This window comes from Salarias fasciatus, chromosome 10, assembly GCF_902148845.1.
Source record: "Salarias fasciatus chromosome 10, fSalaFa1.1, whole genome shotgun sequence".
Classification (NCBI taxonomy): Eukaryota; Metazoa; Chordata; class Actinopteri; order Blenniiformes; family Blenniidae; genus Salarias; species Salarias fasciatus.
Window position 1 is genome coordinate 12,265,713 of NC_043754.1, and position 25,525 is coordinate 12,291,237.

At 42.7% G+C, this 25,525-nt stretch overlaps 1 protein-coding gene across 2 annotated transcripts in view; it reads left to right on the forward strand.

Annotated features, from left to right (window-relative positions):
- The window catches only part of LOC115395482 (actin-binding LIM protein 3-like), a 42,233-nt gene extending 16,708 nt beyond the window's left edge, over positions 1–25,525 (forward strand). Inside the window, exons 3-23 of one of the 2 annotated variants that reach the window (XM_030101050.1) lie at positions 1,258–1,441; positions 2,091–2,203; positions 4,177–4,303; positions 4,519–4,612; positions 4,989–5,076; positions 9,027–9,085; positions 9,838–9,918; positions 10,028–10,189; positions 10,272–10,301; positions 10,872–10,983; positions 11,138–11,239; positions 13,228–13,278; positions 15,390–15,506; positions 15,677–15,741; positions 15,851–15,992; positions 20,680–20,709; positions 22,462–22,520; positions 23,629–23,698; positions 23,903–23,910; positions 24,821–24,901; positions 25,410–25,525. In XM_030101050.1, coding sequence (XP_029956910.1) covers positions 1,258–1,441; positions 2,091–2,203; positions 4,177–4,303; positions 4,519–4,612; positions 4,989–5,076; positions 9,027–9,085; positions 9,838–9,918; positions 10,028–10,189; positions 10,272–10,301; positions 10,872–10,983; positions 11,138–11,239; positions 13,228–13,278; positions 15,390–15,506; positions 15,677–15,741; positions 15,851–15,992; positions 20,680–20,709; positions 22,462–22,520; positions 23,629–23,698; positions 23,903–23,910; positions 24,821–24,901; positions 25,410–25,523 — 1,889 coding nt within the window. In that variant the 3' untranslated portion in view covers positions 25,524–25,525. Of the gene's footprint in view, positions 1–1,257; positions 1,442–2,090; positions 2,204–4,176; positions 4,304–4,518; positions 4,613–4,988; positions 5,077–9,026; positions 9,086–9,837; positions 9,919–10,027; positions 10,190–10,271; positions 10,302–10,871; positions 10,984–11,137; positions 11,240–13,227; positions 13,279–15,368; positions 15,507–15,676; positions 15,742–15,850; positions 15,993–20,679; positions 20,710–22,461; positions 22,521–23,628; positions 23,699–23,902; positions 23,911–24,820; positions 24,902–25,409 lie in introns of both variants that reach the window. The other variant, XM_030101051.1, reaches the window with a different exon arrangement.

A 25,525-nucleotide genomic window follows, 5' to 3' on the forward strand; every position in this document is an offset into this window, starting at 1 on the left:
CTGAACTTTCCACCTTTCGGTTGGTGGATTTTAGGTCTCGTTGCTCCACGTAATCCTACGCTGACTGGAGATCAGTCAGACGGTCTGTTGTTCCTCTCTCGTTCTTTTTCTTGCTGAAAATTGTTGTTTGCTGTTGTGATGCTGAACGAGCGAGGAGCTAATCAGCTGACTCCCCGACTATGTTACATAATGAAAGAGAGTCTAAATGTCTTAAATGATTAAAACCTCGTCCACATGAGTTCAGCATATGGACTGACGTCCAAAACATACTCTATGAATTAAGATTAGACGGTTTCTGCTCTAATCCACAAAACCAGATTAGAGTATTAACCGTTTAGAGGTCAGAAAGGATAACAGATTGCACTCTGCAAATCCCGAATACACACACCCAATCGTGTCGCTGTGACTTTAGGGCACAGTTCTTATTCTTTGGCCTTTAATTGCTCCAACCTTAACCATCATTGTGGCGTTGCCGCACACGACCAGATTAATGCGTCTATAAAATATGTGTCACAAAGGAATTTAATGAGCTTCATTATGTAGGGTTGCTTTTTTGTTCGTGCATAAACAGACCCAGGTCCTCACAACAAGCTGCTCGTGGTTCATGTTGCTGTAGCTGCTCCCAAACCAGAGGGTGAAACCTTCAGATAAGTGGATTAACGTTAGCGTTTCAGTCATTGCAGTCCGATGATTAAAGGTTTTTAATTACAGAAGCAGCTTGTGGAATATCACACAGATCATACACTGCAGGTCGGAAACTGACACAGTGGTGTAGCGGTTCAGTCTTGCCTCAGGTTTGGGTTTGAGGCCTTTCTGTGTGTAGTTTGTATGTTCTCCTCCCACAGTCCAAAAGCAGAGGTCAGTCAGTGAATCTGAATTGCCTGTATGTGTGTGTGTTGGTGTGTCCGTGAGTGAGTGATTGTCCTTCTCCGTGTTTGACCTGTGACAGAGTTGTGACCTGTCCAGGGTGTACTTTCCCGTCACCTCGAGTCATTTATGATCGACTCCAGCGGCCCGCGACCCTGAATGGAAGCATTACAGAAGATATTTGACGGATGGACGATGTGTGTGTGATTCTACTCGTCATGGTGAATTATACTGAGTTGCAGGCCATTAGACACATTCCTGTTTGGTGATCAGTGAATAGATTGAAATTATAAATAGAAAAACTTCACCTCTTACCTAAACTAAACGTGCGGCGTTTCCCTTGCTTTAGAGAAATCAGGTGTTGGAGTTGGATTGTTCCTCTCTCTTCAGTGTGCGGCTGTGACCTGGTGCACTCGGGCTTCTTCCACCACTCCGGCGAGTACATCTGCACGGAGGACTACCAGCGGCTGTACGGGACCCAGTGTGACAGCTGCGATCAGTACATCACTGGAGAGGTTGTGTCCGCTCTGGGAAGGACGTACCACCCACACTGTTTCGTCTGCAGCATCTGCAAGTAAGAGACGAGTGTTTGTCTGTGCGCAACATTCAAAGCAAGCAATCAAAAATAAATCAGTCAGTGGCCACCTGGTGTAAATTTATCAGTAACTTTAAGAGTGAAAATATTGGAAAATGTAAATAATGGTATGAGTGGATGTAGTGTAGATGTGGAGTCTAGTGCCTTTGCTTACAGCTGTATCTCAGCCTCAGGGACCCTCCCGGCGCTGCTTCATCTGTAACTTGTCACTATAAATACAGCAACAAATGGGAATCTCGCGGAGCGCCACATTCTCCCTTTTTATTGACTTTGCGAGTCTTTTCACTCCCCGCAGGTGGCCGATTACAATTAAAATGTAATGTGTGAGTGCAGCAGGGCAGTGAGTTCCTGTTTACTTTCCTGCCTTCACTGACTTCTGGAGACAATTCAGGACAAATTGTTGCATTAAAAACTGTTGTGATTGCTGCAGTCAAACCAAACTTGCACAGTTATGAATTAATTTCATCTCATCCCTCAGGTATGTGTTGAAAGGATTCCTTCTGCTAAGATCTCGGCACATTAACCTTTCCAGGCAGATAAAAACCGTCTGACTGGAAGGTTTGACTGAAGGAGAAATTCCATCTGTATGGCATTACTGACATTCTCTCTTTGCATCATGTGTCCTCAGGAGTCCGTTCCCAATCGGAGACAGGGTGACCTTCTGTGGAAAAAAGTGTGTGTGTCAGCAGTGCTCACACTCTCTGAACAGCGACAAGCCCGTCAAGGTCCACGGGCCGAGCTGTAAGAAACAAACACACGCTCAAATATATGCACACGCACGGGTGGCACGCCAGGCTTTTGGTGCGATAATCCACAGCCAGTTGTGTTATTTGTCCAAAAAAAAAAAAAGAAAAAGATGCATGAATGAAAAATGCCAGCTGGATTCCCTCTTTTTGTTTTTTTTTAAAACCGCTCTTTGTTTTATCTCTTCTCTTTATATATGTGTTGTTGATTTGTGTTGTGTGTAGCATGTTTCACCTGCTTCTGCACTCTTTGTTCTCTTGTCCAACATCCAGCTTTATTTATCCGTCTCTGTCCCTGCATTTCTTTTTTGTACTTTGTTACATTCCTCCTTGGTCTTATCCATTCATTCCTAGTGATGATACAAAATCTAATCTAAATGCAAATTATTTCTAACAAAAGCTCAACACCATAGGTTTTATCAATCCTAACTCAACCAAAGTAAATAGTACATTTACTCCAAACTATTGTCATCAGGAGGTTAATTCATGTTTGCAGCGAGTGTTTTTGTCAGTAAGATGCAACATTTAAGGTTGAGTCCTTGTACTTGATGGCGATCTTTGTTGTTCATTAATACATTTTCAGAGCGACAACAGAGCTTTTTGGCACGACTTCATCTCCACATGCCACACTTTTTTAAAGAATATTCATTGTAGTTTCAAGTTTTTTTCCCATAAAGAAAAAGAGCTGTAAACAGCTGCATTATGAATTTTCTGTTACTGCTTCATACAAGTTGGTGTAGTGAGAGCAAATGTATCTTAGTGCTGAGACTGACGTTTACAGACACCTACAGGCTCGCTACAGTCACCAGGCGGGTTTTAGATTGTGAGGTGCAATCCGAAGACCTGAAGGTAGAACTGGGCCCTGAAGCGTCCTCCTGCTCCTACAGTTCCCGTCCATCATCGACTGAATCCAAGCAAGAGGCAGGCAGAGCTGGGGCCTGTTCTCGCTAACATCGAGCAAATGGCAATATTCCAATTTATTTAGAGTCAAAACATTCACTCTGGATTGTGGGTCTGGCTGCAAAGAACGCTAGCTGCTGTAACGCTAGTCTCCCTGCTTCTACATCACTTAAAGGCAAGATAAAGTAAAGTATATTTTATTGATCCCTCAGAGGGAAAATAATAGTAATAATAGTGATACATCAGATGAATAAAGTCACTAAAATGACAGGCAGTTGTTGAATTATAATAAAGTGTCAAACTGACAGATGCAAAATAAGTCGGTGCTGAGCAGGATGTGACTAAGGAATGTTCAGTTGTGCACACGGGCAGGATGATGGCCTAAAGAGCTCAGTCTCAGTTCGTTGTTCAGAGTTGTGCAGTTATTTGACTTTTGGAAGAAGAGCGCCTCCATAGGCTGGTAGAAGCTCTGCCATAGATTTGTGTGCTTCTTGTAAACGGGACACAAGTGAAACTGGGACCTGTTCTTATTATTTTGCACCAAATTAACAGCAATCTGGCATTAAGATAATCTTCCATGCATGTCTTTAGGTTGTACGTGGAAATAATCTCTTGTGCAAAACTCCACACGGAACTAAAACCAGCTTCCGGAGTGGAAATCACTTTACTCTTTTTATTTATCATTATCCGCGATTTTGTGTACTGAAGTGAAGCTACTTACAGGCTCGAGATTTATGAACCTTGTTAAATAACTTCAGTTCTCGTACGGATTAAGAACTGTGCCGACCGCCCGCTGACGGCTGCAGAAACATCCATGTTCCCTGCAGCTACGCACCTGCAAACACACACAAACACAGACGGCGGCTGGCTGCTTCAGGTGGTGTGGTAGCCTGGTTCTGGAGCCTCCATCTGGCAGGAACAGTGCGACTGTCACTACAGGAGAGAAGTGATAAGAGGCTGGCAGAGCGGAGAGCCAAAGCACACAGAAAGGGGAGGATGATAAATATATAAAACGCTGAAAGTGTTCCTAACTGCACCTCCTTCTCGCTCCTCCTTTCCCCCCCCTTCCAGACTGTTCCGGCTGCGGAGAGGAGATCAAGCAGGGTCAGTCTCTGCTGGCTCTGGAGAGGCAGTGGCACGTCAGTTGTTTCAAATGTCGGACGTGCGGCCGGGCGCTCACCGGAGAGTACATCAGCAAGTAGGTAGCGTTTGTCCCACAATGCTTGAAAGTGTCCTCCCAGAGTCAACAAACACACCTGCCTGGAAACATCTTCGCTGTTGTTAAGCGATGTGTTGAAGCTCAACTCAAGACAGCCAGACATTAAAAGCAAAAGGCGTCACAGGATGAATATTCATACGATCAGCGCAGAGCTGAACAGTGGAGTGACATTGCTTTGTTTGTGTTCTTGGCAGAGATGGGATACCGTACTGCGAGGCCGACTACCACACTCAGTTTGGCATCAGGTGCGAGAGCTGCAGCAGGTACATCAGCGGCAGAGTCCTGGAGGTGAGTGTGCCTGCTGTGTTTGTGTGAACATGTTTGTATGCTTTATACAGATGGGAAGCACAGTCGTGATGTGCAGGGGTTTTTTTCAGTCTTGTGTGGGTTGAACTGGAAAAATAAAAAAGTGTGGAGAGAAGCTGCAGCTGTCCCTCTTTAAATGACTGAAGTGTCGACTGATGACGAAGCAGCTCTGGAAACCCAACAAAGCCCCGCTGTGCCATCTCCTCTACCCTATTCATTCCCTTTTTTCTGCTTCTTATCGCGTCTCTCCCCATTATTCACTCTGCTTTGTTTTTTCTCTTTCTTATCGCCCCTTTGTTCCTATTTTCCCATTTGTGTCGACTGAGCGCGGCTCACTTATTTCCTCTCCTTTCCTTAGGCTGGAGGGAAACACTACCACCCCAGCTGTGCCAGGTGTGCCCGCTGTCACATGATGTTCCTGGAAGGAGAGGAAATGTACCTTACAGGTGAGGAACAGTACAATGGCAACTATATAACCTGGCAGGTTTGCTTTATAAAGCACGAACCGATTAATGGTAATGCAAACAAGGCAATATATGTGATTGAATTATGAATAAATTGCTTCCTGGAAATGTATTTCAGTCCTAATACTTGTTTGCAGAAGTACTGAGGTGCTTCTGCGTGCGCACAGAAATAAAAATAGACTGGTCGCATTTATTGAATTAGTTCCTGCAAGTGCCCAGATGGCTCGTGTGTGATGCTGCATCCGTGGAAACCATGTGAGTTTGAGCTGGTCTTGATAATGTTGTGAGGACACAGATCTGTTGACTCGCTCATATTCCGTTGCTGTCGTCTCTTCTGCGAGACTTCAGATATAAATCATTAAACTGCAGCGTGAAGGCTGAGTGCTCTTTAAGTTTGGATTCATTCAAGCAGCAGTTGTGGTGTTTAAGTCGAGACAGCGTTCCTGGACGTCGCACGGCTGTGTGTACTTATGTCTGTTTGTGCAAACCGATTTCAGTTTTAGACCTTGGGAGGGAGGACGGCTGAGGAATGGAGGACACTTTCCAGCTGCTCCTGAAACCCTTCAGGAAGGTTAAGACCTCAGATCAGGTTTTTGAAGAAAGGTGCATGGAAGGCATCTGTAGGGTGTTGTGTGTGTGTGTGTGTGTGCATGTCTGTGTGTGGCAATAAGACAGAGAACGGCCTGGTGAAAGGCTGCTTTTAACAAAGCGCTGTTATATAGGGTATTGATCGCCCACTCGTTACTAGACTCGGCGGTGAAGACACACACCTTCCCCCACCTGCCACACTCAGAGGCTGGAGTCAGTGGCCTCTCAGCCTCCACGTCCTCTCCTTTTATCCCGCTCTGTCACTGATAGACTTATTTTGAATGAGGACGAGGTTAAGATTCAATCAGGCGGAAGCTTCTGTTTCACAGATCAGATAATAATAATTCAGCTCAATAAGCTGAGTCATGGATGTCAGATACGATAATTCGAGTTCATTCCAGGTCTCTTTGACCACATGTGACTTGTGTTTCTATGTTATTTTGGTTGCAATATGTTAGTGTGTGGCTCGAAGCAGATAAAACCGTTTTGTAGTGTGTTGTGATGCATCCAGCTTGTCTCAGTCTGTTTGGGCTCATAAGTTCATAAGTAACTATCTTGCATGTTAGTGATATTACAGGAAAGATATGTCTGTTTATGACAAGCTGTAAAATGGCATTAAACAATGAGACCAAATGTCAGAATACAGGTGGTTTAATAGTCACAGCGCAGCAGCATTTGCTTTTACGTGCCTCTTATATCATTAGTGTCAAACCGATTCATGGAGAGTGCAGCCACGAGGACATTTAATTCATGAAGAGTTAATAAAATATACAACACTCAAGTTTATTTTCACCACTAAAAGAAACATCTTGAAGATCTGAGGACAACTTCTTTCTGTATTTACAGATTTGAAGGTTAGATTGTGTTTTGGGGTTATTTTAAATAGAATAAAACTTATCATGAAGCGCTTTATAAGTGTTTTAAGGTGAACAATAAACAATTTCTGATCGCAAAATATCTAGTAGATGGCGTTAAAGGTTGTGTGTCTATTTTAGAATTATAGAAAAACCTGAACCTACATAATGCAGCCTATAGAAATGTTTTCAAGAGAAAAAGAAATATTTGAAAATAATTAATTTGATCCTGCTGTGGGAAATATGTTGTATACACCTGCAAGTCTTTTGTATATTTGAGGTGGGCTGACCGGGGAGAGTTGAGTGCAGGTTGGGAGTGGAGCCGCTGTACCGGAACATGAGGTCGACACACACACACACACACACACACACACACACACACACACACACACACACACACACACACACACACACACACACACACAGTGCTGGAGCCGCCACACAGGTTGACGCCTCCTGTTTCACCTCATTGACATGCTGCTGCTCTCGCGCTCAGAGAGGCCAGTAAAACTAAGCATTTGCATACAGTACTTGTGAGACTCTGGATGTATGTGTGTGTGAGTGTGTGTGCTTTTTAATCTGTGCCTGGGAATGCACACATCCTTTACTGTGTATCTGCTTGAATGTATGTTTGTGCTTTTGCGTGACTGCGTTTGAATATATGTGTGTGCACCAGTGTGTGTGTGTGTGTGTGTGTGTGTGTGTGTGTGTGTGTGTGTGTGTGTGTGTGTGTGTGTGTGTTGAGCTCCAGTGAGTTACCCCAAGGTTACATTCACTCCTTTTGATGACTTGAGACATGTAGGAGGGCTGAGCAATCACCCTCACGAGACGCACTCAATTAGGACGCACGCGCACGCCAACGTTTACGCTCACAACACATTCACACACGCCAGCAATCAATCACGGGATGCATGTCTGGAATAAGAAGTAGTGTGTGTGTGCGTGCTTGCATGCGTTTCTCTTAAACTGGAGCTAAACTACAAGCGTAGGATCCAACCTACAACTTGAAAAGTGTGCTGTTAATTAACTGTTTTATTTATTTATATGGCATCTCTAGTGTATTGTGGGCAAATATAGGGTACAACCCTGACAGGTTGGGGAACTTTGGGTTGTGAAAAGAAAGATGAAGTATCTTTTAAAATAGAAAAAAAAAAAAAAAGGATGTTCTTCCATCCATGTGATGCTTTATAAAATACTCAGTATTGAAACAGTTCTGCATCAAGACCGTAACAGAGAAGGCTTCAATTCTAACGATCAGGTTTTTGTTATTCTTGCTAATTTCTTCAGGACTGATTCATTGCTCGGTTTTTTGGGACTGAGTTGGTTCTCTCTGCACATCTTCAGGAGGCCGTGCGTCTGTTTGATGGCAGAGTTGAGGAGCGTGGGCGGGACGGGGGCGCACTGAATCACCACGCATGGTTTCTGTCTGGAGTATCGATTTTGTGTGCGAGTGTGTCTAGTTGTTGGGTCTGGGTCTGTGTGTGTGTGGGTGTGTGTGTGTGTGTGTGTGTGTGTGTGTGTGTGTGTGTGGTGTGTGTGTGCTAGTCAGATTTATAGTGTTGATAGTGGTTGTATATTAGAGTCATGATCAGCTAACTGAGTCCATTCTGCTGCCCCGCTTTGCCCCAAGGCCGGAGAAAATGATACGACGTCAGCGTGTGTGTGTGTGTGTGTGTGTGTGTGTGTGTGTGTGTGTGTACATGTGTGTATTCGTGCATGTGGGTGTGTTGGAGGTGGATGTATTACCATCATTACTGCTATCAGATCCCCATGCATATAACATCCCGACATTAGTGTTTTATTGTTATGAATAAGATCTAACAGCCCTCGTTTATTCCTTCTGTGCTCTCTGCTTTTATAGTCCACCATTTTTTACTTCCTTCTAACTTACCTTGTTTTTCTGTCTTTCATTTTTTTTTTTCTTTCTGGTATATTTTGTCATCATTTTTTCCTCACTGTCATCTATCAGGTCATGTAATCTCATTTTCCATAAGGTCACATAGTATTTTTGAAATGTCAGACTTTGCTTGTTTTTGTTAGTCTATTATGTCATGAATACCTCTAAATTGCACGGAAGTTCTTCCTCTAGCTGTTGAGATGTTTGAGTTTGGACAGAGTGGCCCACGAGCTGACTTTACCATCCTTGCAGCCACGACGGCAGCAGGACTAAATATTCTCCCCCCTTTTGTCTCTCGCTCTGCTGATCTGTGTGGAGAAACCAGAAGAGCTGCATCTTCTGTTCACTACCCAGACAAACTGCCTCTGCAGCCGTGCACTCTCCATCCCATGTGTGTGTGTGTGTGTGTGTGTGTGTGTGTGTGTGTGTTGTTGGTTGATGTTTATTCACTTGAGAAGGACTGATCTGTTCTTCACGGGAACCCATAAAACTGTATGGCTTCTGCCCACACACAATAAACAAAGCAAACCAAGATAAAATTGTGTGTGTGTATGTGTCTCTCTGTGTGTGTGTCTGTGTGTGTGTGTGTTTAGGTTCAGAGGTTTGGCACCCCATGTGTAAAGAAGCAGCTCGACTGGAGAGGAAACTGAGGGTGAGCGATACTCAAAATACCTGTTCTGCCCCCTTCTGCCCTAAATACAGTTTCTCTCTTTGCGGCGCTTTATTTCTCGCAGTGTGTGAAACGTCTCATCCGTGACTTTGAAGCCGGAGTCTGTTTTTCTCCATAACTCAGCCAAATCGGCTAAAACTCAACTCTTTTAGGAACATATCGGTTTTTCAGTCTGCAAAAAAAAGACATTTATCAGGAAAACTGTGACTGTTTTGACAAGAAAAATAGAAGTTTATTCGAATTAGCTTCAAAAAGACAATAAAGACAAGGTCAGCCTGATGTTTCAACGTGTAAATAATGAAATATACATTGAAATTATACTGAGGCAATTGGTTTGTAAACAACTGTCGACATAAAGAAGCAATTTTCAATGCAAATAAAAGATCATTTGATAGGAAAATGTATATGAATCTAAACTGAGGACATAAACACGTTTACTCACAGAAGTACAAATACTGCCGTTCTTAAATGTTTGGAATATTTTACTTTCACCCCTGGTAATTAAATTATTTAGCGAGTTCTCTCTTCCTTTCGTGCTAATGAGCATGTTTTGTGAATAAGTAGCTGTTGCTCAGCAGATTTCTACCCTGACGGCTCCGTCCCGACAGGTAATGAAGTAAAGATACGCCGACGTACAGCAGCTGCCAAATCCAATCTTTATGAACGTCACTCTCTCTTGTAGTTTGTGTTTGACACTAATGTCTCACCGTGACGCCCGACGTTTGTCCCCCCAGCTCAGGCGTACCTCTGAGACGGCGTCCATATCTCCTCCCGGCTCCTCGCCGCTGCTCGGCTCCCCTCACCGCCTCATCTGCGTGAGTCCTGCGTCCTGTCTGCCTTCGATTTTGCAGTGACTGTCAGAATATGACTTCCACCGACGACTCCGGCTGTCTCCGTCTCGTCCCACCTGTCTGTCTCTTCCAGTCGAAGGCTGACGCCGATGTTTTGGACTACAAGCAGCTGGCGGCTCTGCCCAGGGTGAAAGCCGTATATGAAATCCAGCGGCCCGACATCATCCCTTATCAGGCCGACCACGCGCACACACACCTCTCCGATGACATGCTGGAGAGATACAGCTGTGGACAGGTACACACACACTTGGAGTGACTTCAAGAATAAGAATGGAAAAGGAAGCTTTGAAATAACTTTTAATCTTTTTCCTTTGTAGTCGTTGAGCTCCTTGTCACCGTACTCCCAGGTAGGTCCTCACACACCTTCATTTAGATCACTATTAATGAGCAAATCTTTTTTAGATTGCGAAACGATGTAAAATATTGAAACATTAAAAGATTCTTTGCTGGAGATGTCTCATAACGGAACAAGTGAAGGACAATTCCCTGTTAAAACTTGACATTTTTCTGGCAGAAACTGTAAAATTGAGTGTAATAGATCAGCACCTTAATACAGCGAGTTTGTACAAACTTTAGATTGATGGTGTCACATCAGGACGAGATCTACATCAAGCCAGAAAAACTTATGACTAATGTGTTTCTAATCTGCAGGAAGCTGCAAATCTCTTCAAATGGATGTTCCAATAAATTGATCTCTAATAAAACGAGCCTGGGAAATATAATGATTACATTTCAAAGACAGCAAGGCTGCTTAGAGCGCCCCATAGGCGCGGAGTGAGGGCTGTTAACATGATTAAAATGTGTTTTTAGAAGGACCTTGTGGAGTAATTCAAAGGCAACACTAATGCACATCACTCTACTACCTTTCTCTCTCACACACACACACACACACACACACACACTTGTGTTTCTTTCAGGATTTGTTGGATGGCATGGAGTTGAGAACGAGGCGTTCCTCCAGCTCAGCCTTCACTGACTCCCCTGCACACAGTCGCCACGGTGGCTCCCCACTGCATTATTATCTCCCTGGTAATGCGCCCACTCACTCAAGCTATCACACACACACACACACACACACACGTCAGTGGGTCTGTCTTTCTTCGGATTGTCTGTCTTTCTGTTTGACGGCATGGGTCATTCATGCTTGGGTTTCTCTCACTGTGATTGGCTGGGCTGAGTGCAGGCAGTGAGAGTGGCAGGAGTTCACCCTATTACAGTCAGCCAGAGCGGTGCGCTTCACCCACCACCACCTTCATTCAAGTCCCCAGGCATTTCCATGTGCCAGGTAGGCCGCAGCCAAGACCCCTGACCGGTTTACTAACCCAGCCGTGCCTCCCGTAGTCCAAGACTGACCCACAATTCAAATGTTCCCGGTTCTCTGTAGATCACCAGTGTAGATTGTGAACCCCATCTAACCGTCAACCACCAAGGTCTGAAGGAGGAAAAAGCTGCATGTTTTACATAAAAAAAAAAATATCAGTGAAAGAAAGTTGTTGTACAGTCATGACACATTTCTGGAAATTTAAATGTCTTGTTTCATAACTTCATCAATTTAAAAAAAAAAGCTGTTTGTAGAATATGAAATTTGAAGTTGCTTCACACAGACTTTAGCCATCAGGATGAATGTCCCTCACAGCAGAGCTTAAAACACATCATGCCCCCCGAGCCCCAAAACGCCTGGTAGGAATTATGTGTCTCTCATTATTACAGGAAAGTTTAGTTTTCTAGGCCATTAAAAGCAAAGTCTTTCTCATTCTGTGTTCTTTTAGTCCCCATAGTCTATAAGTGTTGTGTTTAAGTGTGTGATCATTAAAATAATTATGATAATGGGTGTATTAATTTAATGTTTAATAGCTTTGACTTCCACTCATTACTTTTAAACATTATTTTTGGTGTAAATTTTGAAGCTGCCATTATCTATGGTTTAATCTGCTGTCTCCTACATAGTGCAACGAACAGCTAACCATTTTTATAGCAATTCTTTGACAATAAAATAAAAACTTGTTTAGATTTTCTCACTTAAACAGTCAAGTATCGGCTAGTTTCCGTTTGACAAATATAACAGTTTTCTGATTTTTGTCGTTTTCCGTCCTCCTAAAAGGAAATTTTATGATCAGATCGTTTAGGAATAATTTTAGAAAAGACAGTAAATCAACTTTATTGTAAAAAAATTTGATGTGAAAATTCCGATCAGTCGCTCAATGTAATATTTTTCAAATGAATACAGAAATATACAGAGAAAAAATCTGAGTGATTTTAAGTTCCTCACACAATGGAAGCAATAAATACACTCAGTATTGAAATACTTCATCGTTTTTGTCTTCGCACATAATTTATTTGTACTTTAACCCCCATAAAGTGGAGTTATTCTCTCTTTAGTCTCATCCGGTGAAAAGCGTGTCTGATACATTACACTGATCCGCAGCTCTTGTCTAATATTTGAGCACTTTTATCCATCCGTTCATTTTATTTAAACAGTCCATCAGCGCGCCGTTCCATCAGTTTAATGCCTCTTCTCGCCGCCTCCTGAATGTTTCACTCTGTCTTTGTTGCCTTCGCTTTAAAAGACCTCCTCTCTTCGCTGCACGCTGGGCATTTGATTCCCCTCCATCACTTCCCTCCGCCTGTCCTCGGTCCATTTCTCACTGCATGCATCCTCACGCCATCTTTTTCTTTTTCCTTTTTTTGAGCCGGCTCTCCTTGCCAGCCCGGACAGCAGCTGTCCCTCTATGCTTTTCAGGACTGAGCAAAATGTATTTGGGGGATGCTTTTATCCAAAGTGCCTCCCAGTATCAGAAGTGCATACAAATTTAGACCGGCTGGCCCATTGGGAGTCAAACCGTCAACTTGGTCGGAATGGTAGCTCACTCTGCGGAGTATCTGTTGACTAGAAAGAAAGATTTTTTTTTTTTTTGCACATTCAAACTATTTTTAATCTTGTCGTGCTCAGAGCTCTGAAATCTCCACCAATGAGGGACACAAAATGCTCCCTTCCTGTCTCATCCCGTCCTCCTCCCTCGTCTCTATTGTTTGGCCATCTGCTTCTCTCTCCTGTATTAAGCCTGTGAGTCTGTATTAATCAGCCTCTCTGCATGTCAGTCAGGTTGTCTGGCTGCACAGCTCCTCCTCCTTTACACTGGTTTATTACATGTGCTGCTCCCTTTATGGCTCATAAGACTGTGAATGTACACAGGTAGGGTGGGCTGAATGAGGAGACCCAGATCATTTCTTTCCCCCTGTCTTCTCTAAAACCCTATTTGTCTTTGTTTCCAGCTGCTGAGGAAACCAACATTTACAGGAAACCTCCCATCTACAAGAGACAAGGTTGGTAGATTTGTGGAGTTTTGGAGGCTTTGTTCGACAAACTGAGGGGAACCAAATCCATTTTTTTTTAGATATTGTGTTGGACATAATTTTTGTGGCCCTTAGGAAATAAAATTGCGCGTTGACTTTGAATATAAAAGTGGATGTTTTGAGTCACAGTCAGTGTTTGAAGCCGCCTTGACTCGAGACTTGAAGAGCAGAGAACAGCTTGGATCGATGTGTCTTAATCATCACAGCATCAGTCACAATATGACACTTTAATAAAGTTACTATAAGGTAACTTGGCTCCAAGAGCTAAAGAGTTATATCCAGTCGAGGTGGATGTGAGCTTTGATCGCCGCATCAAAAACGAGATTACAGATTCAGCAGATGATTCAAGAGGTGAGGTAAAACTGAGGGAGGCTGTGCCAAATACTGAGTGTCGGCGATCCATCAGCGCTCTCAGACCGCAGACCCCACAGAGTTACAGTTCTTCAGAAAGACCTTTGCATGATTTACACCGCTCCACAAAGTGCTGACAAACCTCTCTCTTCAGTCTGAGCAGGCCCGCTGCGAGGCGGGATTCAAACTCAGATTTACAGCAGGAATCATGCAGTTTTCATGTTGAGGCTGAAACTCATGATCGTTTATATATTAGTACAATATAATGTATGTTGTTGATGCAGCTTTATGTGTCTGTATGGAGCTGTTTAGTTGTAACACCGGAGGAGACGACGGAGAGATTAAAACTGTTCACGCAGCAGGACAAAAACAGATTCATGTTTAGTTGTAAGTCTTTAATTCTCTGCCAGCATAATGTATGATTTCTACAGAAAAAAGAGAGTTAAAAGAGACATATTGTGTATTGATGCGGCAGCTCATCACTGTTAATGATTTTATTTTTAAACAGCTGTTTCCAAAGTAAAATCAAAGGGTCAAAGGTCAACGAGAACTTCATGGTCCTCTTGGGAAAATTGTCAAAAAATGGACATACATCGACAACAAATCGAAACATATACACCAGAACATGATTCAGCTTGTTGGATGAAATCTAAACTAAACTAAACTAAACTAAACTAAACTAAACTAAATAATATAGTTATAGAGTTATTGAGCATTTAAGAGTAGAAGACGCTGGAAAAATATTGTAAATTTTCACATCTCTTATCCTTCAACATACTATTACTGGACTGAAAGAGAGAGGACATTACAGTTTTCTTCACTGACACATAAAGAGGATAAGAAATATTTTCTTTCTCATCAAAAATATATTTTACATTCACATATTTGAAGTCTTTGATGATTGTGACTTATTTTGGCTTTTTGTTGGTAGTTTTATGCTTTCATTTTTAAAGTTCCTCCAGTATTGGGAAAGCAGGACAAATTACTCTAATAATCACATTGCCATTGAAGAAATATGACAAACCAGACACAGATTTCAGGAAATTGTGTCCAGTCTAAACTTGGACTGTCCACACAATAGAAGTCACGTTCATGTATTCATGCTAACAGCATCAGTTTTCCGACCTTTAACATTAACACCACCATCACTGTTTTCACAGTCTACTAAAATCCAGAAAAACATTTATTATTGTAAATTCTCATCCTCATGATATTTCTGTGTGAACACACACATTTTGATAAAGTGTTTTTTTTTTTTTTTTCATATTTCACTTTCCTTCGCCATCGCTAGTGGAACATATCCACAACCTTGCTTGCACGTTTTGTATCGCAGCCCAACACATTTTCTCTGACCTCCTTTCCCTTCTCTTTTCCCTTCATTTTGACGCACCTCCCCTCTTCTCCTCCCTCCCTCTCCTCCCCTGCTGTGCTCTCCCCTCTCTGTGAGTATGTGCATGACTTTGTTCGTCTCATTTATCCTGCACACACACATAAACAAACAAAATGAATCACACTCCGCGTGGTCGCAGAGACTTTTACAGATTGAAAGCTCACAAAAAAAGTGAGCTGTTTCCATCAAAAGAGACTGTTAGCATTTCATTCGTATATACAAGTCCTTGAAAACATGCTTTGCCATCATATTAAAACGGTTGAAAGAGTGTCTTTAATTAAAATTCTTCCTGCTTTTTTTCTCTTTATCTTTCCCTCAGACATGTCTGCCTCTCCAACAGCTCTTCAGAGTAAGACCAACGAGAACCTCGTCAATTCCAGCCACCTCTCCACCTCCAACTGCAACAGCATCTATCACCCGGAGTCCAACTACTATCCATACACTGGCTCCCCTAAAGGTAGCGAGCAGCGCAGGCTGAACGGCCTGTTGTACTCCGTCTCTGAAGCTGTTCATACTATCAGAGTGAAGAAGATCACCAAGAGAGGCGAGGATGGTTTCATGTCTCGTTCCTTGAAGGGAAATCAAAGAGTCCTCTTTTCCTCTGTGTCCCTCCGTCTCTCTAACCAGTCTCCAGGGTGAGGAGGTTTTCGTCGGGAGGGGAGGAGGACGGCTGGAATCACAATATAAACAGGGTAAGAAAAAGAAGACATTCTCCTTCATATTTAATGAGCCTGTTAATTAAAAGCAACTTTCCTTCCTCTCAACCGCGTTCGACTTTCTTCCCCCCATCCCTCCATGCAGGGCATCGGCAGGCTGATCCTGAAGGAGGAGATGAAGGCGCGCTCGCGCTGCCACGACAACGACCAGTGGGGCAGCAGACGCAGCTCTCGCTGCAGCAGCAAGGAGGCGCTCAACAACCTGGGATACGGCTCTCTGAATGGTTGTGAGTCTCCTGAGTGTTTAGTTTTTCACTTCAGTCTGCCGTTTGGTCGTGGAGGTCAGTTCTAGCCCCAGTGTGAGAGCCGTGTGTTGTTCAGTTATGTGAATATCATCAGTCAGTATATTGCTATTGAACATGTTCAGTATTTCTGTCAGATTTCTCGTTAAGAAGAAAAAAAAAAACAGCTGGAACTCAAACCAGATTTTTCCTGCTTGTATATTGAAGTAGAAACAAAGTTCTCCTCAGAGCACATTATGGCTTTTAAGCGATCTGAGACTGTTTTTATGGCAAATCTATCAGCATGGCACTAGCGCCGGTCGATAAGTCGGTCTGTCTGTTGGTCGTTACGTCGCTCAGATCAGTCTGAAATATCACAGTGGCGGCACATGAAAGCAGGATCTGATGTTCAGGGCCTCCAGAGGATCCTCTGTCTCTCACTGTAGCAGTCGACTTTTTAAGCTCTTACATATCAGCGTCTCATCTTATTCTCTTATTCTCTCATCCACAAGCGTGCATGGTTCCCAGATGACGCACACATCGGAGATCCCCTCGTGTTTTTCCATGCGTAGTGACGCCTCTTAGTCCCGGTTTACTTCAACAGCACAGTTTCTACGTGCCTCCCAGCTCCTTCGCATCGGATTCAAAATCAGTTTCTCATTCAGTCTTCAGCAGAGGTTGAAAAGAATGTGTTTGTTTGAGTCATGAACGCTCGAGGAGGGAAGCATCTGAAATATGCAGGGCAGGAAAATCACTTTACTGAACTGTGACTCAGAGTGAAATGTCTCCGTCGTTTTCTGATGCTTTACTGTATTTTATGCAGCAATCATCATAAATTTGGACTTTTACCTTGGTCACAGTAAATTTTTCATCCATCTTTTATATCCACTTTGTCAAAGTCAGCGTCACCGAGGCCGGAGCCAGCTCAGCTGAGTTTACACCTTGGACTGGCCACCGATCCTCCACTTCCAGGCAATTTAGGGTCACCTATTGCCTAACATGCATTTTTTTTTTTTTTTAATGTGGAAGTGCCTAAAACACTAAAGACTGAATATATGGAATCAAAGCAACCAGTTCCAATTTTGCGAGTTCCAACATGAAATCATGGTAAAAGTAGGATTATTAGGCTACTGCGACTGAAGATTGGGTGTTAAGGAATGAATATATTTCCTTTCATCACAGAATGAACCTTGGTCTCATTGTGATGCCGACCGAGTCTCATTGAGTGTAGTTTTCCACTCGTGTATTAACTCTTCCATTGATCCCATCCCTCATTGCATTCAGTGTGTGTAAAGGCGAGACAAAGACGGAGAGACTCAAAGAGAGCGCGTGTGTACAGGTCTAGGTCGGGCGGGAATAAAAGAAAGGGTGTTCTAACGGAAGAGACGGCGAGGGCGAACGCTATAGAGAGTGAATTAGATATAAGGAAGGGAGAGCGAGTTTGAAGCAAAAGCAATTTGGAGCTGTTCGGGGAAGATGTATGACACGAAGCCTGGAGGTAAATCAGGGTCAGGGAGCCGTAGAGAGAGAGGGAAATGAGCTCCGTGCACGGGGAGGTCAGGCGGAGAGCCGTGCAGATAATGTGTGTGTGGCGTGTGCTGTGTATTCACTGAGGGCCGGTGGTGTCTGCTCTCATCATACTGATTACTAACGCCCCGACAGGCATACGCTCAGCTGCTCTTCAGAACAGGTTCATTCCAAAATGGGACCATTTCCAGTTCGTGGCATGAACTTCTATGTGATAATTTACACTTGGAGACTTAATTTCACTAAATTGATGAGCTGCTTTTTTTTTTTAAAGCTATGCTGGCAGCGTGCTCTGAGCTTTGCAGTGTTGATGTGCCCATCAGTTATCACAGCGGTGTCTAAAGTACGGCCCACGGGCCAAAACCGGCCCACCAGGGAGTCATATGAGGCTCAGAGTCACATTTACAAAGTCTAAAAGTTACAAAGAAGACATTATGTGTACTTTTCAATCAAATAAATAGATTTAAAAAAAATTTTGATTTATGAAGTATTCATGCCAGGCTGCAACAAAATGCTGCAGTGAAAAACAAAAAAAACTTTTCTCTTCCAAAAGTACAATACGAAATTGTGAGTGATGAGTATTTGAAAACATCCTGAAAGACTCCCAAATTATGCAGCCTTAGATGAGTTAACACCAGCAGACTCTGCTGTGCTCGTGCGCATGACTGTTGACCGTTACGAGAGTCTTCCGAGAAGAAGATGCCCCTTTAGTTCAGTCTGCATCCAGACACTGGAGAATTCAATATTAATGTAATAAAACAGTCTCATAAAAGGAGCACTGAATCCCAAATTGCTCCCGGTGGAGGTGCAGCACCCTGCACGGCAATGGTGTGTGAGTGTACACGTGAACTGGCGAATGCAAAGTGCTTTGATACCGCTGAAGCGGTAAATATGTGCCATATAAGCAAAATCCATTCCTTATTTATTCAGCCTTAAATTCTCTGTAGTGCTACTCCGATCAGCTAAACGGAAAGGACTACATAGTGCATTTTTAATGATACAACAACCTGACGGCAGGCGACATTATCAGCAAAATCACCCATTCTCACGTCCTCTTGGATGCTAACAGTGCAACAACCATAACATGCTGGTTATTCACACAATTGTTGTGTTTTGCTGGTAAATACCAACGTATTTCGCCACCAGCTGTACATAGAAATGCTCTGAGCAGTTTTATTACGTGGCCGTGTGACCGGCCCAGCTTTAACCTGCTCCTTCGCCAGCTAAACCAGCATCAGATCAGCAAAGACCAGCTCAGTCCTCTTGACTTACTATAGATTAAGCAGAATAATCCGATTCAGACGGTCTTTTTACAGTAAAATTACTCTGACCTGCGGCTGATCTGCATCTGTTTCCAATCAGTTGTGTATATTCCGGATTAAGAGTGAACTTGTCTACATTTGTCTGAGCTGCACTTTCTTTTCCGAGGCTGCTTCGTTAATGTTAGCGTGCTAGTCGACTGGTGGGGAGAGGAGCATTGTGTTAATTCATATCTTATGTTCAAATTCCGGTTCCTAATTTATTGACAGTGTCAAACTAAAAATAACCGTGCGCGTCTCAGAGTGCAGAGCAGGCCATTAAAATTACAAAGTGCAGTGGGTGTGCCGTAAACATATGCATTTTTAACATGCATGGTCCAAGTAGGAACCCGTGCGCCGCATGGCTGCACCTGTGCTGCTCCATATTTCATATGACGCGTCGGTCTTGATGGTGATTATGTGTGCTTGCATGTTGATGCTGCTGGGGACATATCCTCACACGCCTAATGTTTTATAGATGTCCCACGCCAGCTGCCTTTTTTTTATTACCCTTCCTCTGAAAACTCATACCTTTACTGTGGCGTAGATTTACTGACCACACGTAGCGCGGTGTCTCGAGCCGCATATAGTGATAGATGCTAATGGATCCATATGCACAGATAAAAGCGGATCTGAAAACCAGCAAATCATTCGATGATTAACGCTAAAAAAGAAGAGCTTCTCCTGACAAATACTGCAGCATTGTTAAAGGAACATTTTAGTTCAATATCATGAAGTCTTAAAAGACAATAATGAAAAAGAATGGGATTAAATATTCTTTTTTTTTTTTTATCTCACATGCTTGAATGCACAAAGTTTCTCCTTCAGAATGCAACTTATCTAATAAGTTTATTTATTCTAGTATCTCAGCACAACATATTTACTGCTAATGTTTTCAAGATGTTAAATCTGTGACCTCTGAGAGTGATACAACTTTTGGAGTGGATTTATTGTCAGTGGATTAATTTAGCCGTCAGTGGTAGATTATAGATTTTCTACTTTACTGTGACTTCATGGGAAAAGGTTTTTCTGATATTAATTATTTGGAAAAAGAAAACAGTTTCTGGGCACAAGACAAGTGACAACTGAAGCAATAGGGTGGGAAAGTGATTCACCTTTCATAAGACACTGGATACACAGTCAGAAATGGAAAATGTCAACGCTCAGGAGTTCACTGTGGTGATTTTCATCCCTCCATACTGCGTTATCATACTTAGGATTGCAGGGGGGCTGGAGCCCATCCCAGCTGACTGTGTGTGTGTGTGTGTGTGTGTGTGTGTGTGTGTGTGTGTGTGTGTGTGTGTGTGTGTGTGTGTGGACACATCTGCAGGGCAAACACAGAGACACACACAACCACACACACTCACATTCACACCTTATGGGTAATTTAGAGTCACCTTTTAACCTCAAACTGATGTTTTTAGACCACGATAGGAAATCTGAGCAGCCAGAGAAAAGCCACACCGCCGCAGGGAGAACTGGAGGCTGCTTGTGAAGCACAAGAGCTAACCTCCAATCCACCCTGTTCAATCATTTGTGCATCGAAGATACAAGTCACAAAGTTTAAAACTGATCAAACTTATACGTCTTTCGTCATTTATATCTGAAGCAAATAAAGTTTCTCATTAGATTCTGTTAAACTCAACAAAACAAAGACACTTTCTGTCACAGAATTCTGCTGTTTAACACCAGATGTATAGTTTGTATGGATGAAAATGATGTGCACTGTGTGCAAAAGCAGTAGTCGGGTGTACTGAGTGAGAGAAATTCAGTTTTTAACAAACCCACAGACAGAACAGGACTTCATGCAAAAGTTACCAGATCTGGTCAGGAGTATAACAGCATCTCGCCTTTCTCTCTGTCTGCAGCTCCCCGGTCGGTCTACAGCGCAGACAGCGGTGAGTGCTCCTTCACCGTGTTTTCATCTCCGTCTTCATCCCGGGGGGGGGGGGGCGGCCTTCCCCCTTATCTCCCTCATCCTGCCGGTTCAGCAGTGACAGCAGCAGGGCTTCAAGTGGGGGATTGTTGTTCGCTCACATTCACACACACACACAAACACACGGTTTTTTGCTTTACAAGTGGGAGGATGAATGGTTCTGTAGCTTAAGCCTGTGTTTCTGGTATTTCAGAAGCAGCACTCATCCAGGGTCACCGATCCAAACTCTTCAGGGATCTGTTTCATAACCTGTTTTTACACACTGCAGAAGATTCTCACCTGTAGGAATCTGTTACATTTGAGTGATTTTATGATCCACACTCTCTTTATTATGAGCTTTGTGTTATACTCCTCAACTTTACAACCTTATTCAACACTCATGTTTGTATTTTATCCACATAAAGTCCTAATCTCACTGTTGAATTAGTTTCTAATTAAATAGTTTGGCCTTAAAACAGAAGTAATTACTGAAAGCCTTGAACCTTCTGCAGAGATCCCATCTGCAGGGATGAAGAACACAGTGGTGATTGTAGGGAAACACTTGTGCGATAAAATTAAGTGAGCCGCTTATGTCAGTGGATTTCACATTGTCTGGCACGGCCTAATGAAACAAGGTTTTATTCTCTGACCAACACTTGAACTAATCACGGAGACGGCGTCTCATTTCCCGAGGGAGTAGTAGATGACAAACTCATTATGGTGCGGCGTCTCACACACACGCGTCGCACGGCCGCTCCACACGCCGGCCGCTTTTCTGCTGCATCATGGTGTTTCTCGCCGGATCCCTGACATCGCCGTGTAATTTAATGCCTCTCAACACAAGAGTGAGCAGCAGAAAGAAAGATGAAGAGAGGGGAAGAGAAAAGTGGGGGAGAGCAGATGGTTGATGAAAAGACGACAGAGCAAATTACCGAGGAAGAGTCAAAGATGAAGAGGAGGAAGAAGAGAGAAATATAGTGAAGAGGCAGCGAGTGGAAGTGGACGGAGCTGCTGTGAGAGGATCAGTGTTCCTCTGCTGCTCTCTGCTGCCGTCTCTGCAGCAGTGCACGAGTATTTGTTCTCAGTATATTGCTTTGAGCAAAGAATCAGCCCTTTAGTGACCAGGCAACAGCCTTGAAATTTAAAATGAAGAAAGAGTAAATGGCAATGAGCCCTCCGGCTTTAAAAATTGAATTATTGAAGCTGTTGCTTTGTTGTAATATTATTATAAACTGTAGGTCGGAGTGCATCTGATTCTTTTGTTAGTCACAGTCTTTCAGAAACGCGTCAATGAGACGCTGTCAGGCTGTATGAAATGTGAATGTCGTCGTCAAATACTGTGTGAATATGATTGATTCCTCAACAGCTCCCATGATTAGTTCTAATAAATGTACCAAAAAGTTAATGCATGTTTTTTTGGACTGGACGATCTGTCCTTGGTGGTTAAAAAGTTATCAGCATATTTGAAGAAGCCATAACTCTTCCTAATATCTAGACACACACTGTTCTTGGATTGAGAAGAAATTTGTTGGCGATTTTGTCTCTTGTTTGAATGTATGCAAATAAGTTCATTCTGCCAATGTTCTAACGCACAATATGTTCCCTAAATAGATATTTGAACAAAATATACGCAGAATAGCCGTTACTAAAAAAGCGTTGCTCCTTCTTGCAGTCTAAATGTGTCTGCTGCAGTTTGTTTGCTCATGGTTTTGTTTTGTTGTCTTTGTTCTTCCAGATTCGTACATTGCCAAATCGTCCTCATTGCCGGGCTACGGCAAAAATGGAATAAACAGGGTAAGCAGCCATAGTTTCTTTCCTGCTTGTAATAAGTGAAATAACTTGTAAAGGCAGATTCTCTTCCCTTCTGGAGACAAACCACTAGTGTCTATAATGCCACGTATGGCATTGAGCATCAGGAGTATTACATCAGGTGTTATATAAGACCTGTCTGCTTCAAAAGGTGCCACAAGAATTCATCCTGCTCGGCTTACATTATTTGTTGCACCAATTCCAGCATTAAATCTTTTAACAAGGCAGAATATTTCATTCTTGGACGATCTCAAGTTGTAGCAAACATGCATTTGTGGGATAATTATGTGTTATTATACCAAAACAGGATTATTGAAGTCTGGAAAAAATGCATTCCAGTCTGCAGGGAGGGTCCATGCTCACATGTAGGGGCTCCAGAAACTCAAAACAAATGTCAATAGCAAGAATGAAAATCTGTTTATTATTGGCACAGAACTGCAGAGTTTACTGGAATCGAGATAACTGTTACTGTTAGTAGTGTCTTGAGAAATATCTCTACAAAGCAATTTCATGGATATGAACTGTCTTGCATGAACCGCTGGTTTGTTTTCAAACACATGGTTGCTAATTTACAAGTAATCTGCCTCCTTTATCCCTTACTTATATTATATTTTCCCTTTTCTGACCTTTAAAACAACGGAAAAAGAAAAGGAGAAAGTAGAAAAGCGCCTTAAGGAGACTGAGCTGCCAGCTTCACACATGGAGAATGAACCATAAGAGAACATATCAGCAAATAAAATTTACAGTTCCAATAAATCTCTCAGAAATGCATGTATAATATCCTCTGAAGTGATGAGAAGGGTAAAAGAGAGAGCCAGAGCCCAGTTAAGATGGATGCAGCCAATCACTAAGCTGTAACATATGACCAAGTCCTTCATCTGCCACTGAACCTGAAACTCATCTGTATCAGTTTTCCTTTAAAGGCCGAGTAAAAAAAAAAGGAAGAAGAAGAAAAAGAAAAAGCTAAATGTCTTCAATATATCAGTGGGATGGATTATTGGACAACACACTTCACTGATTTAGAAGTTCTGTTTGCTGTTCTTAAGGAAGATGAAAAGGATGTGTGTGTTTCTGAACTGCTCTTGTTCTCCAGCAGCCCGGCAGTGCAGGAGCAGATTATTACCAGTATGACAGCAGCAATGCCGTTAACTGGCAGATCAGAGGTGAGCCTATTTACAAATCTGCTTCCTCAACAGTTCCTGGGGTTTCATTGTTTATTTGCCTCCTCTATAGATGTTTTTTTCAGTGTGTGTGTGTGTGTGTGTGTGTGTGTGTGTGTGTGTGTGTGTGTGTGTAAATGGATGAAATAAGCATCTCGGTGAAAACCTGCAAACATTTGATCTTTTTTTTTTCTCCTTTTGTTTCAGAATACAAGGTAAGACATGGCTGGCAGAACTACAGAGCACTGTTTCTGAGGAGCGAAGGTCTGGATCAATGACTAACAGATGGGAATGAGGTGTTGTCTGTGTTTATAGTGAATGCTAGACACAGATACATACAGCAGGCTCAGAGACACACTTCCTAACACCGTGAATCGTCTTTTTAACAGGAATATTCATGATGAATAAACCAACTTTTTTTTTTCTTTTTCACAAACTGCTCATCAGATTCATCATCATCATCATCATTTGCTTTACAGGGTTTTTTTTAACTTTGTTATTTAGATGCAGGAATATAGTTTTAATTGTTCTTTTGATGTTACTAAAGCAAAAATTCTGTTAATCCTGGCGACATGCACCAACATCTCATCCTTGCATTTTATCAAATTATGTGAAGCATTTTAGCACTTTGCGCTTCAGCGACTCAGATTTCAGCCGATGTTACTTTTTCCTGTTTGAAATCCACAATATTTCCTCTCTTCTAACATTGCCTCTTATGGTTTTGCTTACTTTATTCTCCTGCTGCTGCTGCCACTGTTATTGTTGAATTTCACTGTATTTTAAGTGGCTGGAATTGGCTGGCCGAGGAAGGGAAGATGGGAATTGGATTTGTCTGTAATACTGCATTTTTAAATGTATAATTTCATTATGATGCACTGTGAAATTTATAAATGAGAATTTTTTCATTTAGAATCTCTTGTTTTCTCTAACCTGCTGATGCTTCTGATTTCATACTCTCTCTTTCGGTAGTTTTAGCATTAAGATGAAAGGTTTTTTGATTTCTTAAATCCATAGATTGACTATTGTGCTGCATAGAAGAATAACAGCTGTTAACATTTCTATTTAAACAACATTCCCATGTCAGTCACACTTGGATGTGTTCCTGATATCCTCTGTCTCTGACAGATTTACCCATATGAAGCTTTAGTGGTGTCAGTGCGAGGGCAGCAGCGTCTCCCCAGCGATGTGGATCGAGCCAGACTGGAGGTAAGCTCTAACAAGACACTAAATCCACTTCACTCTCTGCATTTGCACATCAGTCTGAAAAGGGGGGGGGGGGGGGGGGGGGGGGGGAAAGAAACAGAAAAGATTGCGACAGAAAGCTTCATGCAGGTGTTACACACATTGAAAGCTGAGCAGATGTTTTATCAGTTCAAGATGATCCATCTATCTACTGCACACCAGAAACTGTTAGTTTTGCTGCAGTGCTGTTGAAATTCTGTTTACTGGAAGCCCGTGAGCTTTACCGGTCTGTACCATGTGAATTGTTGAACAAAGAAACTGATCATCAGTGTAGAACAGCATAACTTTTGTTGATAGAGAAAATTCCTCAATAAATGAGTTATCTGTGATAATCTGTGTCTTCTGTTGCGTCTGTAGGAGACCAAATGATTTGATTTAAAATCCCACTGAACCATGCTTTCACCGTTTCAACGTATTTCAGCAACGGTTTAGTTTCCTCAGCTGTTTTTCTCCCTCCTCTCCTCCCTCACAGCGTCACCTCTCACCTGAGGAGTTTTACAGAGTCTTCAGCATGTCCATGTCGGCGTTCGACCGGCTGGCTCAGTGGAAGAAGAACGAGCTGAAGAAGCAGGTCCGACTCTTCTGAGG